The sequence below is a fragment of the Lepidochelys kempii genome, chromosome 14 (assembly GCF_965140265.1).
Source record: "Lepidochelys kempii isolate rLepKem1 chromosome 14, rLepKem1.hap2, whole genome shotgun sequence".
Classification (NCBI taxonomy): Eukaryota; Metazoa; Chordata; order Testudines; family Cheloniidae; genus Lepidochelys; species Lepidochelys kempii.
In genome coordinates, this window is record NC_133269.1 from 15,914,700 (window position 1) to 15,930,020 (window position 15,321).

Consider the following 15,321-nt stretch of genomic DNA (forward strand, 5'->3'; position numbering starts at 1 on the left):
CAGGATCCCTGTGGGTTCCCCAAAGCTGATAGCGACTCTCACCCAGTCACGTCACCAGCTTCGCTTGGAAAGGGTTTATTCAGATTTTTTAAATATCTGTATGAAAATATGAAGGATGCCGCTCAGGATCCCAGCCCTGGGAAGTTCATGGCAGGGGAAAGAGGAGACGGACCGGATGGACAGTTCTGCCTCTGCCAGGTTGCACAGATCACTGGGTTGGATTTAGATGAGGTTATTTTTCTGTCACTGCACAAATACATGATCTGAACTGGCTAACCAGACTGAGTCAGCCTTGGTAAACCTATGCTTAGAGCTCTGGCTCCTGCAGTGACATGAGACACGGTGCCCTTGGAGGACACTGGGCCATTCAGCTACCACTAGCATCTGGCTCAAAGTCCTTCAGAGGGGAGATGGATACCCTCTCATGGCCATAAATACTCTCTATTAACAAGGCTTTTGACCAGGTAACTGCCAATGCTGTGATTCCAGAAGTCCCCACTCCCCTCTCCCAGAGACATGGAGCATCCCAGACAGCACAGTCATTTGACGCATCTGGAGAAGATAGAGTATTCCTGCCCCAATGGCCTGGACCTCCTGGAGAGGTGGCAAACTCCTCAGTAAATGCCATACGTGGGCTCGTGGCTGTCCCTGTACCTATCCAGGTACCTCAGAGGCTGCAGGTGCGGAAACTTCTTCTGAGGGGGGTGATACACAGGAGGCCGCACAAACTCAAACACTGGCTCCTTCATGTCTGCAAAGGGACAATGCTGAACGTTAGCCAAGAGACAGCTCAAAACCTAACCCTGCACACCAACACACCAGGCTCCGCCCACTCTCCATCGTTCCGAAGATGCCACGTCTCCCTCGTTGGGCAGAACGGGAGACTAACGATAGATCAAAAACACACGTGTAGTTCTCTCCACCATGTGATCTCCCATTGTTATTTTAAAGTGCCCAGTCGAAATGGGATTCAAAGCCCACCACAGTAAGGCTGTTCCCTTAGACTGCCATGGGCACACTGCGACCTTTGAAAGAGAAGGCGACTGCTTTTAATTCTCAACTGTAAATGTCCCCAGTGTCAAACTAAAGTGCTAGTGATACATGGCTATCTAGAAACCAGTTAGAGCAACTGTCCCAAAGGGGGACATTCAGAACCAGCCTTAGCATTCACCCCACGCTCAGACACGCCCATGCCTCCAGGAACCCTCATCTGCTCCATCACAGAGAGCCCCCATGGCCCTGGTTGATTTAAGTCAAGTGTATGACATTTGAGCAAACAGCTTTCATCCCCTTGTCCTCCTTTCCCAACTCCAGGTCCTACCAAATGACTTTGTCTCCTACAGGATACATTTAGTTATGCTTGACTGGGGACCCCCGCCCCATGCAACAGCCACTGCCCTGTAACCCTATAAAGTGAGTTTCTTACTGAGATGGTTGTGAAAGATGTTAGTAACGGAATCATCCCATTGGCACTGGAAAAATGCCAGCCCAGCTGGCGTCATATCGTTCTGGTGCTTCTTGTAGAAGTCAAATGTCTTGAAGGTTCTCATCTTGAGACTGTGGCTGAAAACAAGACAGGAATACAGGGATGGGTCTCTCTTTTTCATGGCTAACAAGCCAGCATCACCACAGATTCTGCAGAGATAGAGAAGAAACAGACCCCAGGAGAGAAACCTACATGGCTATTGAAAGTCAAACTCCCTAGGCAGCCTGAGGTGGAAGCATACCAGCCATACATAAATTGGCCTTGTCACTTCAATCTGGCAAGTCATTTTCTTAACATCCTGTTCTACCGGCAAAGTCAATGGGATGCCATGGAGGTGCAAGCGTCTTCCATACTGATCCCCCTGCAGGACTGGGGCCTTCATTTAAGGAAAGGTATAACAGGTGGGTGAAATGGGGCAGGCTGTGGTAGCAGTAATACCATCATGTGTCCTCACAGACCAGCTGCGCATACAACCTGCGGAGAATTTGTTTTGTTAGTGGAAATAAATAAGCAAGGGAAACAGCAAAACTGACTATGCAGCCAGCACTGTCCCAAGTGCAAAGGAAACAAGCTGAAACAGAGGGAAATCACCTTTCAATTACGGTCAGTTATTGTTACAAGTAATCTCAGTGAGTAAAATGTTTTCAGAGAGCAGCGGGATTTTTTCAGTTGAGAGATCAGCTTTGTGCGCTATGATCACACAGGGCACAAGAACCTGACAGGGATTCAAGATTCAAAGTTACCATGGGGTCGGCCGAACATCTTCAATGAAATCGATTGGTTGGTCCTGCTTGAAGAGGAGGAAGACGAAGCGGTGGTAGCCAGTTCCCTTGGCAGGGAATGGGGGGAAGTAATGGCAAATCTCTTTCCCCGAATCTACGTTGTTGCCTGGAATGTTAGTCCTGTGAAGTGCAAGAAATTTTTCAGTCATTATCCAAGTGACTGGTTTTCTTTTCTTTTCGCCATCTCTGATCAAAACCATAGCACTGAAGTTGTGCGTGAGAAGATCTGTGGCCTGCTCTCCCCTTGTGTAGCTGTGGGCTATTCCCTGTCATAGCAAGCATGCAGCTACTGGAGACAGACCTAGTCAAGGGAAGCCACAAATCACATCCATAGATCTAAACAGAAAACAGTAACCATTCCTGGAACTACTCTAGCTTTCGCATTAACAGTGCTCCAGGACAGATGTCTGACCAGCGCTACGCAGGCCAGATGATCAGGGAAAAGCCAGGTCGATGTTTGACAGATTTTGTCTTTGTGGCAACAACATTTCAAAGCTCTGTTGGGAAGCTCTTTCACCATTTCTTTGATCATTTTTCCTCTCACAGGGCTTAGGAGGCCGGGGCTGAAGTCCCTGATCCACATGCATTGCACAGATGTATTGGTTTGCAATACTCACACCAGCCAGTGGACGTACTCAGAATCAGCATCTCGCAGGTGTCCATCTGCACACACACACACAGAGAAAAACATGTCTTAATGACAGTACTATTTGTTCGCCTGCTGCCTTATTGATAGGATCTTCTCCAAAGCCAGAATTCCCTAGGTCCAACAGGAAAAGGGGATGATTTCTCCAGACCTTTCAGCTGCTCTCTACCAACCCTTTATTGTGTCAGAAGAACAACTGGAACAAGTCCCCAGAGGATGGAGGTCAAGGCTGTGAGCCAGCAACCCCTGAGTTCCAACCTCTGTGTCGACACAGACTCACTACGTGACCATGGGGGAGTCACTTAACGTTGCTGCACCTCGATTCCCTAATCCATAAAACGGGGACAGAGATACTGACTTACCTACTTCACAAGGATGTTGTGGAAATCAGTTAATGTTGGTAAGAACATTTTGGAAATATAAAGCTCTGTGTATGAGACGTGCAGAGGAGGACAGTCTTCCAGTTACACACAAGATTGGGAGTCAGGAAACCAGCTTTCTTTTCCTGGCTTCCCTTTCAGTGTGTCAGACACTGGGCAAATCATTTCACCATTCTCTATTTCTCTGCCTGAAAAATGGGCACAGTATTGCCATCCTCACAGAGATTTTGCAAGGCTGAACTCTTCAGTGTATGTAAAGAAAATTGTGACACTATTTAGCATTCACATGTCATTTTGCAAAATGACTAATCCCCCCGATTAAAGGTGGGCCAGAGGAGCAGAGTATTGCTATTCCTTCATACAGCTCCACCACCTTCTGCCAAGCAGATCTTTCCATTCTAATCATTCTATGTACAGTTTCTGGAGTGATTTTGCAGGTGTGGCTGAACAATCCCTACGGAATGACCACCCCGCTGCATTGCTCAGGTTACGCAGCCCAAAGTAATAAGATTTTCAAAACAAAAAGAGGATAGAAACATCCAGTTTAAGGCAGTTCTTGAAAGTCTTGATACACACCCAGATTAGTGAGCAGCAGAGTCCACAGGGAGCCTTCATCTGCCTCATATATCACTTCTGGGGGACTGGAAGCCTAAATAAGCAATGTAACGAGACAGTCGCGAACGTAAGAATCCCCAGTAAAAGCTCCAAAGGATTGTTTGCATTAAAATTAGTTTCTTTTTGAAAACCAGAGAATCTGAATTAGTCACTCTGACATAACCTGTACAATAAAAACAGCCCTGACAGAACAAATCAAATCTGGCTTTGCCACAGAACGAACCAATTTCCATCAGGAAAGGCAGGGGAGTTTTATTAAAAGCAAGTTTGCCATTTCATTTAAAAATGAATCCATTGTAATGCTCTTTCCTTATCTTAACTAGAAGTATTTCTAAAGCATATGATTTTCCATTGTAAAAGAACATTCCTCTTAAAGTAAACATCTGTGCTGTCAGGCTAGTTAAACCTTGTGTGGGCACACTTCCTAGTGATCAATTATAAGATACCTCGGTGGGCGTCACAAAGTTCCCATGATATACTGGCATGACATGCTCATCATCTAGGTTGTATTCTACTCGCAGAACCACTCTGGGGATGAATATGGCTTTGTCAAACATATCGCGGTATATCCCGTAGTGCTCAGCGACACGCTGCTTATGCAACAGGCCATTGGTTTTCTCCCACTCTGCCTTGACTTCGTCAAGTGGAATCACCACTGCAATTGCAAATAAGGAGTAGTGAGATACGTGGAAGGGTTGTCAAAGCCACCACAGATACAGAAGAAGAGGAAACCAAGACTGCAGGGTACATACATGTCCTGAGGCGGGATGCTCTTTCCATTTCCACACTCTGGCGGTTCTGTTTCAATATCTCTTTTCTCTCCTTCAGTTGCTTTGCCCGTGGTGGTCTGTAGTAAGGCAGGCCAATGTCTATCTTTGCCTCTTCATCTAAGGTCAAAATCATGTAAGTGAGAAACCTAAAATAAGCCCCATTCTGTTCTTTCTGTCCAGCAGTCATGGGCAAGTGTGACAGACAAACCAAAAATGCATGAGGGATACAAACAATCAGATGAATTACAGACATAAGCCCTGATCCTGCAATGAGCTCTGTGCAGACAGAGCCCTGTGCCTGCATGGAACTCATAACAAGACTGGGATAGTATTTGGTCCATGCCATATATTCTAGCTGCCCGGCAAATGAGACTCTGATACCACTGAAACATCTAGTGTTGTCAGTGCTACTACTAAAGCACAATCCTGTTACAGGTGCCCTCCTTCAAGTGGGACATGGAACAGGGTCCCTTCTGCCAGTCTCTCGTAGAAGATAAAAATCCCAAGGCACTTTCCCAGAAAGCACGTAAGGAATAACTCAAGTGGAACGTTAGCCACGACTTCTCAGTACAACTGATTCTGATGCTCTAGTCAATCGGGGAGCTAGTGCATGAGTGTTGGCTATTCTGTCTATGCAACCATTACAACCCCAGTATCTAACAATGCTTTGCAAAAGATTTGGAGACATCTAACGATAAAAAGTACCTCACACTCTCGCTGAAGCTCATTTAAGACTGAGTTTTGCTTGAGTAAGTATCAAGCCCGTTAAACAGGTCTATAGATACACCCATGGGTATTTCCACTCCCTGCTTTACAATCACCTAAGCTGTACTGTAGGTCTAATTTAGACTAAATTTTGGGACTGTATCTTCCTTATGTTTATACAATGCCAAGCACACTGACAGCACTCAAACAATATCTGGCTTATAATATTACCTCCTTACAAAGGACAGCTGGATGTGTCTTTCACCTCACTATGGCATTATATAAAACCAGGTCCCTCAATCTTTGTCTATTAGGGTTATTGTTAGATAAATGAGAATAATAAGTCAGATGCTCTTTCGAGATGACTTTGCTCTATAGCATTTGGGAAGGGATGGGTTGGAGAGGTTATGAGCTGTTATGCCTTTTACAAGAAGGGAATTTTGAGTTTACAATGCTTGTAGGTGGTTATTTACTTTTAGGTGTGAAACACAGCTCATTATCTGGCTTGGTTAACTGAAAACTAAGTGGTGGAAAGGCACTCAGGCCCAAAGGCATTTCAGCTCCTATCTTTGAGGATCTGGGACTGTGAGCACAGGGTGGGTGCTCACTACCTGTTTTATGAATTAAAATAAATATAATACATCATTAGAAACTAAAAACCTACAAACTTCAAAAGGAGAGCTTGGAGACCTTATCATTTATTTTCCTTTGTATTACAGGAGCCCCAAGAAATAGCTTCCTTACTCTCCTCCTTAATCTTTGAGTCAAAGGAAGACAAAGATTTAGTTGCATTTGGCAAGCCCTTTCCTTTAAGAGGAAAATTCTAGTCAGTTTCCTTGAAGGGAGCATAGCCTTTGCAAATTTCTACAGCAGCAAGGGGTCTACTACCCACACAAGTGTTTGATCAATCCCTTGTGGAGCACATTTTGGTGCTACATGCATAACTACTGGCCTACAAATAGCTCCCCCTTCCCTCCAGCAACAGAATTGGAAAGTAACTCATCTCCTTCCCCTTAGGTACCTTGCTCTGGTGCGATATGCTTCCTGTATGTTTGCCACCAGTGAGCCTTCTTACTCTCCTTTTCAGCCACTTTGAAATAGCGAGTGAAGCTGCGGTATTTCTCCAATGTCTCCAAGTTGCTGACATCTATGTCTTCATTAGGCATTGGCCCTAGAGGGGCTGCCCGCTTGCAGAGAGCAGCTGAAAACACAGGAGGTTTTCATTTTCCAAAGACACTGACAATCACATGCTAGACAGACAAGATCAGAGCAGGCTTAGACTGGACGAACAGTACAAGGATGGTTTTGTGACTACAGCATAGCCCTGGAAGTTAGGAGACCTGGGTTTTATTCCCAGCTGTACCCCCAGCCTGCTGTAGCCTCGGGCCAGAAGCTTAATTTCTGTTCTCTCAGCTTCTCTATCCGTAAGATGATGATATACAGCAGTGCATGTGAGGCTCAGTCCATTAACCTTTGTACAGTACTTTAACATCCTTAAGGGAAAAGTGCGAAAAAAACCAAACTTTGATATCAAGGACAAGTTTCTACCATTTCCAACACACTCTACTGAGGTTTATACACTCTGCTCATCACCATGGTACCTGGGCAGTTTAATTTTGTGGGAAGGGTAGGTTAAATTTTCCTCCTTGGTGTGTTTTTAAATTACCCCTCTTCCCCCACATACACTTTTAAAAAATTGTTTTCAAGGCAGTGAAATATGTGAACACTCCGATGGGTTCCAGGACCAAGTTCTACCGTCCCGGCCAGCTGCTGAGACAGCGCCATTCCTTGTGCTTACAAGTGGACCTTTCCATTACATAACTATTGAGGATAGTCATGGCCACGCAGAAATGGATTGTTTCTCCAGTAACCTGAGCCAGTTCTGTGGAGGGCTTTGAATTTATATTAAGATCAAAATATGTTGCTTATTCTCAGCCCCTAGTAATTTTGGGGGTGATCCAGCACACCATGGGATCAGTGCAGTAAGTTTGATATTACCTCCCAAATTCAGAGCAGGTGGGAACCCTACTTGTAGCTGCACAGGCCAGTGTTCTTTATGCATGTTTTACAAATGGGTAAGGAAGGAAGCGAGCCCCCAATGGCCAGCACAGCAACGGGGTGACCATGTGCTGAGATGCTACATCAATTCCCCATCCCACTGCACTCCTGCTATGTCACTCGCAGTCACTGCAGCAGGCAGAGAGATGTCACCACCACACTGAACCAGCACTCTGATGCCACCATGGCCCTAAAGGGGGTTACAGGCCCCGGAACATCCAGCAAGCTGCATGTCTGTCATTAGTAGGGACTGGGGCAGCTCAGGACAGGCAACCGCCCACACAGCAAGTGGGAGCTGGGAAGGGAGCCCAGATGCGCAAAGGGCTGTCCCCGCTCTGAAACCCTGGGACAGATGGCCGCCCTGCATAGTGAGTGACAGCTGGGAAGGGAACCCAGGCGTCCGAGACGCTGCCCCTCTCAAACCCTGGGACAGATGGCCGCCCTGTATAGCGAGTGACAGCTGGGAAGGGAACCCAGGCGTCCGAGACGCTGCCCCTCTCTGAAACCCTGGGACACAAGCCTCCCACACACAGCGAGGGAGAAGGGAACCCAGGTGTCCGAGAGCCCACCCACCCCGGAATCCCAGAACAGGCGGCTGCCCCCATATGTATCTCGGGAACTCAGGCACCCGAGAGCTCAGCCCCCCACCCCGGGCGCACCAGCCCCCGTGCTCCCGCTCCGCCCGCCGAGTCAGCCCCAGGGGCCCGAGCGCCGCGTGGCTCCGGGGATAAGAGCGGTCATTCACCAGCGGTACTGAACGCCCGCCCGGTCCGTATTCCGTACAGCGCCGCGCTCAATATGGGCGCCGCCATTTTGCCAGCGCTGCGACGCCGATGACTAGAAGCCCCCGCCGGGGCACAGCATGCCCCGCATTACGTGTGCGAGAGATGGGGCTGGAAGGGCTGCCCGAGCTAGTGCCTGACTGAAAATGTTACAAAATATACCTAAAAAGCAGGTACAGCCTCATTATGGGGTGAAGGACTAGACACTCCCAACCCCAGGCAGAGCGCTGCCATGTATTTATTTCACCAAGGCAAGTAAGATTGCCAGCTACAAAATGGGGTCCTGATTAACAGCTGCAGGCTGGCGTGTCACTCACAGGAGGAGTTTGGCTGGTGGGTTGCAGGCTGCAGTGAAGGGCAGTGGGCTTGCTGGTGGAGACCACGCCAGGAGCCTGGGAGGAGCGTTGAGTCATTCTCATTGCTATATAAAGGGAACTGCTGGGCAATCTTACCTGCAAGCAGGGCTACTAGCTGCTGCCTGTAGTACGCTTGGTAAAGATGATGGTGCCTTTTCCAGCATTGCTAGGTCTTGTGATTGTATCACCAATCCCACACTTGTTGATATATTTCGTAAAGCTCGAACTGCTGGAGTCAGGTGATCATGTGAGAATCTGTCCTTTTTTTTTTTTTTTAAAGTTTCTAGTCCTTGTGATTTTTTTTTTCAGAGAAAAACTTGAAAATGGGAAGTGAGTGCAACCAAAAGATTCAGAAACCAGATGACAAATTAATAGAACTCCCCCATTATTAGTTTTTTTTAAATCCCATGAAATGTTGGGGGCCTGATATGATATTTGAATGCTTGAGGTTGGCAATACTGCCTTCATCCCAAAGCAGTACACGGATCACATCCCCTCTAGGTTTCAGAGTAGCAGCCGTGTTAGTCTGTATTCGCAAAAAGAAAAGGAGTACTTGTGGCACCTTAGAGACTAACAAATTTATTCGAGTGGTTTCAGAGTAACAACCGTGTTAGTCTGTGTTCGCAAAAAGAAAAGGAGTACTTGTGGCACCTTAGAGACTAACCAATTTATTTGAGCATAAGCTTTCGTGGGCTACAGCTCACTTCATCGGTTCACTCCCAGATGCTGTCTGCTGGCAGAGACAGGATACGGGACTGACCACATGGATCATGGGTCTGGTCCAGTCTGGCAGTTTTTATGTCCCAATTGTGGACAGTACATGTTACTTGACTCCTCAGTTCACAGAGCTGAGAGGCAGTAATCCTCCACTTTGGGGTTCTGATGTGACTGCATCTGCAATACTGTGTGCATTTCAGGGCCCCTCATTAGCATAGAAATCCCAGCACAAAGCAGGATTCCCTACAGCTCCAGTGTGAGCACATGTGCAATGTGGCATTTAGTTTTTCATGTCTCACTACCATATGTACCACTCTGTCCTGCAGTAGCAGAGGGGATGGACTGGATGACCTAAAGGTCTTCTCCATCTCTCCTGTTACTGTATCATTCAGCGCTGTCCTAGAACAGAACAGCCTTGTATTGTCCTAGTAGAAGGAATTTAGGCTCTGCAGACTATCCTCGTCTATATAGGTTCTCACCTTAATGTGCCTTCCGCTGAGCACTGTGACTAACATCTGTTACACTCAGTTTGTTCTCTCTCGGCGGAGAACTGTGTATGCAATGGTGGGCTTTATTTTGTGGAGGATTTTTTTTTAAATGTACACGCTGCTCTGGGTTTGTGTTTGAGAAGACAGGTGCCTTACACTTGGAGTGGAGGTGGTGAGGTGAGTGGTGGTCCTTAGTTCCTGGGCCAGTTCATTTCACAGGCTGGGACTGGCCCCCAAGAATGCTGAGTTTCCGACACAGGAAAGCTGGAACCTGCCATTCCATTGAGCCAGAGGAGTGCCATTGACAACTATGGTCTTCATCCTGGAGCTTTCCAATCTTTTGGATACCCTGGGCCCAGGTCATTGAGTGTCTCAAAGACAAACATGATTGTAATTACCTGACACATTGTCTTAATTAGAAATAAAAAGAGCTAGGAAGGGATGTAATTAAATGAAGAGTTGGTCAATTGAGATGAAGGGAGCAGTGTGAGGAACTACTCAGAGCAAAACCATCTCCCTTGTGGCCCATTACAGAAATAAATAAGGGGGATACAGTTAGGTCCTCTCCATGCATCAAAGATTAACTGCTTTGTGGTTATATCTGTAGTTCCACTATGCACTAAGGCTCCTGAAATGGGACCCATGCAGACAGACCCCCTGCACCTGCAGAGAGCCCCTTTGTTTATAGTGGAGCTCTGTGCTGCAGTCCACACCCATGGATCGGGGCCAGAATTAGTAAAACTGCATCCAATGCTGGCGAGCTTCCACTCACACAAGAGCATCAATCTCTGCAAGGTGGCAAGGGGAATTGTCACAGCCAGGCTCCTGTACTGGGCAGAAGCTTATGTGTGAATCAGACAGAGTTGAGGAATGTTAGAGACAAAGAAGGAGACTATTGGGGGGGGGGGTGGATGCGAAAAGTAGCATCTGGATTAATTTGAATGTGTTGGTGCACAGGGGTTTAGATGAGCCCGTTGGGTTCTTTTCTCAGCTCCACCACTGACTCCACCTCTCCGTCTTCAGCGGCATTGCACTGATATCACTGAGAGCAGCACCTGCCATCCTCTCTGGCTCATCTCTGCAACAAAGGCCACGAACAGCTCAATTACAGGAGGAGTCACAGAAACAATTTAGACCCTGAATCAAACCAGCCTTGTCTCCAAAAAGGTCAATCATCCCCCCCCAAATAGTCTCCTCCTTTGTCTCTAACAGAACAATGCCAGGGCCACTGCTGTACTCGAAGACTGTGGGATCGATAATGCACAGGCACAGAAGCTGATCATGGCGCTGTCCAAGCCCCCTTAGTCCCCTGCTGCACCTTAATTCACTCCGACAGAAGCACAGGGCTAGATTCTGAGCTGACACCAATCTAGAGTTACTTCGCTGAAGTCAATTTGAGTTGCTCCAGATTTACACAGGCGTAACGAGATAAGAATCCAATCTGTGGTATTTGAATCTGTCCGTCCCCATTATCTTCACCTTCTCTTTGCTTCCAATCACTCAGCACGTAAATGGCACCCCAAATAAGCAGCATTTCTCTCCTTGATGGGTTGGCAAATGGATGATAATGGAGCATGACAAGGGCGGTTAAATGCACAGCCCCCTGTAAATTACTCCATTGAGCAGCCAAGAAAAAGAAAGAGTGCTGTTCTTTCGCTAGCTTCTGTTCAGTGGCTAGGGCTTTTGTTCTTCTTACAAGGCATTTGGATTTTACTGTATTATTTAAAATATAAACGCAAAAGCTGGGAGTGGTGAGGAGCAGATGCAAAGAGACCAGTTTCTCCCTTTGGGTACATGCTGCATTTGAGAGTTATGAAAATTGAAGCTTGTCTTCAGACTAGCAGAAAACATTTGGCACGGCGAGCACTCTTCCCCGTCGTTAGCAGCTAAGAGGCTCTTGTGTTCTTTATCCAAGGTCATCGTGTTCTTACAGCAGAGTGGGAGAACGGCTCTGGTATTAATGTGAGAGCAGCACCATGGCTCTTTGACTAAATCACTCATGACGGCAACAAAGAGACACCTCCCATGCTGCATCAGCAGCCAGGAAGCCAGGCTAATTGGAACATGCGTGGCCGAGAGAGAATCCACAACATGTTGCAGACACGAGGGTCCTCGGCTGGATTTGAAGCAGTGACCCAGCATTGGAAGGCTCTATGCGCCTTTACCAACCCCAATAACGTAATTCCCCTTCCCAATCAAACTAGCTTCTTCTCCAAAGGTACGGAACCTGCCAGCAGCCCACAGCATCTCTGCTAGCCTGCTCAGGCCTAAAGCCTAGCCCGAACCCGTCTAGACCACAGCCACCCAAACCTGACCCAACCCTGAGTCATTCAAACCCAACCCTTCCCTTGAACCTTCATCAGCACTGCTGCTGCCTCACCTGTGGGGCTCAGCCTGGTGGGGCTTCCTACTCCCCACACCTGGGGCCAGTGATCTGTCTCCAACTGCCTCCTGTCGGGGCAGGGAACGCAGCAGCCGTTGTATGTGCCACGCCTGTGGCCTACCGCTGCCTCGCTGTGCTGTGGAGTGAGAGGTGCTGGGACTTATCAACGCACTCCCCAGCAGGCAGAGCACCGCCTGGTCAGACAGCCACTGCCGCACTGACCCCATGGGTGGGAGGAGGGGATCAGAGACGACCTGACCCAAGCCCAGGAGTATCAGGTTGTATTTCAGACTCAACCCAAACCTGACTGTGACCCAGGGACCTCTTGATGCCAACTGGCAGAGCGCGTAAGGGATCCCCTGGGCCAGGTACATGCATAACTGTTTGCCAAAGGGTGGCATGCAAGGTCTCTACCGAGAGCCAGTGGCCCATCGGGCACCATAATCATTGCAAAATGCACGTACGGAGGATAGTTAAGAGATATTTGTACTGAAAATGATATTCTTAAGTTAAAACTGGACACCAGAAGGTGAAAAACAGATTTTGAACAGGCAGAGGGGAGGAAATGTTTGCGTCTCTGGCTGGTCATGGTGTATTGCATGTCTAACGCTGTAAGTCTATTTGCTTGACTAAGCCGGACGCTACTGAAGAGATTGTAAAGTTGACAAGAAAGGAGCACACAGGAAAAATAGCAGGGGAGATCCTGTTTACAGGTAAAGCCAAGAGATTGGAGGTGGTGTAACTTAGGGTGCAGAAAAACACTCTTCATGGAGGAGACAAGCTGAACGTGTGACTTGTTTGAGGCAAAAGGGCTCACAGCCTAGCTGGCTGAGAAACGTTGGTGAGCAATACTATAAGACATGCAAGTAACTAGCCATGGCAGTCTAGGCTCTAGCATGCGGTTATGATTTTATTTTACATTAGGGCTGTCAATCGATTAAAACAATTAATCGCTCTGTTAAACAATAATAGAATACCATTTATTTAAATATTTTTGGATGTCGTCTACATTTTCAAATATATTGATTTCACTTACAGCACGTTCACGGTAGAGACTGCACTACAGTACCTGTATGAGGTGAACTGAAAAGAGTTATTTTTACAGTGCAAATATTTGTAATAAAAATAATATAAAGTGAGCAGTGTACACTTTGTATTCTGTGTTAGAAATTGAAAATGTAGAAAAACATCCAAAATATTTAATACATTTCAGTTGGTATTCTATTCTTTAACAGTGCGATTAAAACTGCGATTAATTTTTTTACTCACAATTAATTTTTTTTGAGTTAATTGCATCAGTTAACTGCGATTAATCTACAGCCCTATTTTACATATAGCCATTTGCTTCCAAAACTTCTACTTGTTACTACAGGACTATATTTCGCTAAATAAACTGTTACTTGTTTTCACTACAAAAATATCTGTGCTGTGTTAAACGGAGCAGTGATCTGAAGGGACATGGGTAAGCTGGGCAGTACTCTTCTGTGGAAGCAGCATGCCTGTGAATTCTGCAAGTCCCCAGTGGAATAGGGGCTGGGTATGCGAGGGTTGGAATGTGCCCAGCACTTGCCTGTAGAGAGAGTGGGGCCTGCATAGGCCTGGAGAGAAGTGCTTTTGTTGCCCATGGCCAGGGTTGGGGAGCTGATCCTATGGCATAGATCAGGCTCTCTCATGCTAAGGGCAGGGGTAGCAAGGTGCCTCACACCCCTGGGTACCCTCACGCAGTGTCACACTGGCACTTGAAGTCAGGTGTGGTTGGGTTAGGGTCAGGTTAGGTTGCAAGGCTCTAACCCAGCCCATGATTGCTATGAAAGGGCAGAGGGAAGATAGCAAAGCATCAAAAACACCGAGATGCAGTGGAAGTGAAGTGAACTATTCCTAAATCACAAGAACTTGGTTCCTTCTTGTCTCCTTCCCTCTTCCCTTATCACTCAACATCCAGCCTTCGACACGGCCATGGTACAGCAGATAGGGTTGCCAGTGAAAATGAGTGAGGGTGCGGGAAAGCGAGCAATGGATGGAGAGGGGCTGGAGTGAGTGGGGGCGGGGCAAGGGTATTCAGTTTTGTGCAATTAGAAAGTTGGCAACCCTAGCAGTGGATGAGCCACCCACTGGCTGGTTCATGGCTAATGTGAAATGAGCGTGGTGGGTCTTAGGCCATTTCCCAGCACACAAGTCTGCACATCACCATAACCCACTACCACACTTGAGGCTCTCAACAAAGGTGCCAAGAGACAGGATAAATTATAAATGGTCCACGGAGACCGAACTACCTTCTCAGGCTGAGGAGGTGGTCCCTGCTGGTCATGACTGAGTGCAATGCAGGGCAATGCATGGAAAGTTTGCACTGGTTCAGCCCATGCTGTACCTGTCCTGGTGGTGTGTGTGAAGATCTCTAGGTGCTCTCACATGGGCCAGTGACTCCATGGAGACCCCTAAGGACTTCGCTATTGCCAGGCTGTTGTACGCGGAAGGTGCTTCGACACTACAGCAATAGGCAATAGCATAAAACCAAGAGAGAGAGAGATAATGAAAAGACAGTTCAGGCTCTGAAGGGCTCACAGCTGAAGTAATGGAAGGCTTTAGGCTGTAGGGCTCTCAGTCGGACGTAGTTAAAAATTCACACGCAAAGGGGTTTTTTGGTTTTGTTTTGTTTTTTAAACTAGCTGCTGCCTGGCTGAATGTATCTGACAATTTGTTTTTCCATCCATTCACTTTTGGATTTTTTTTACATTACAAAATCCCCTGTCATCTTCATAGAAAAAGCCAGCTCACCCAGTGCTGCCCATGGGGCTGAACTCCTCATGCTGTCTGGGATGACAAGTTGTAGGAAGCTTTCTTCAGGGTCTCTAGAAAGAACTGCTCGTCTTCCAAGAAATCCCGGTCCTGCAGAGAGAGATGGGAAGGGCCATCACTGGTTGTGGCTGGAACTCCCTGAAGGTAGAGTACAGATACTCACATGCCTGATAGATCATCACTGTCTTGGGAACTGACATATAAGGGAAGTATCAAAAGCAGTCAAAGCCTAGGCTTTGAGAGGGGAGTGCACCAGCAAGCACAGGTACTTACTTTATAGTAACTGTGGTTCTCCAAAATGTCTTGTCTGTGTGGATCCCAGTTAAGGCATGCATGAGGCACATGTGCACCTTGAAT

At 47.2% G+C, this 15,321-nt stretch overlaps 2 protein-coding genes across 6 annotated transcripts in view; both read right to left on the bottom strand.

The window, feature by feature from the left end:
• Positions 1 to 59: 59 nt before the first annotated feature.
• Positions 60 to 15,027, bottom strand: MRPL38 (mitochondrial ribosomal protein L38). Of its 2 annotated transcripts, none has more exons than XM_073311639.1 (9): positions 14,944 to 15,027; positions 6,406 to 6,585; positions 4,662 to 4,796; positions 4,356 to 4,564; positions 3,871 to 3,943; positions 2,886 to 2,931; positions 2,230 to 2,388; positions 1,427 to 1,563; positions 60 to 751 (listed from the first exon to the last, which is right to left on the bottom strand). In XM_073311639.1, exons 1-9 carry the CDS (start codon positions 14,972 to 14,974, stop codon positions 615 to 617), a joined length of 1,107 nt encoding a protein of 368 aa, XP_073167740.1. In that variant the 5' UTR covers positions 14,975 to 15,027; the 3' UTR covers positions 60 to 614. The 2 variants fall into 2 exon arrangements, with proteins under 2 accessions (XP_073167740.1, XP_073167739.1); XM_073311638.1 differs by lacking the exon at positions 14,944 to 15,027 and adding an exon at positions 8,188 to 8,295.
• The window catches only part of FBF1 (Fas binding factor 1), a 33,639-nt gene continuing 33,288 nt past the window's right edge, over positions 14,971 to 15,321 (bottom strand). For all 4 annotated transcript variants that reach the window (XM_073311629.1, XM_073311632.1, XM_073311630.1 and 1 more), the window contains one exon: positions 14,971 to 15,054. In XM_073311629.1, the coding sequence (XP_073167730.1) occupies positions 14,971 to 15,054 (84 nt within the window). The remainder of the gene's footprint in view (positions 15,055 to 15,321) is intronic.

Bases quoted from the DNA above. Each gene is read 5' to 3' on its own strand.
- MRPL38 (XM_073311638.1), bottom strand. From the start codon at position 8,254: ATGGCGGCGCCCATATTGAGCGCGGCGCTGTACGGAATACGGACCGGG. The intron at 4,797-6,405 runs GTACCTAAGGGG...TTTTGACCTTAG, and splicing joins GCATATCGCACCAGAGCAAG to ATGAAGAGGCAAAGATAGAC. The intron at 1,564-2,229 runs GTAACTTTGAAT...TCTTGTTTTCAG, and splicing joins GATGTTCGGCCGACCCCATG to CCACAGTCTCAAGATGAGAA.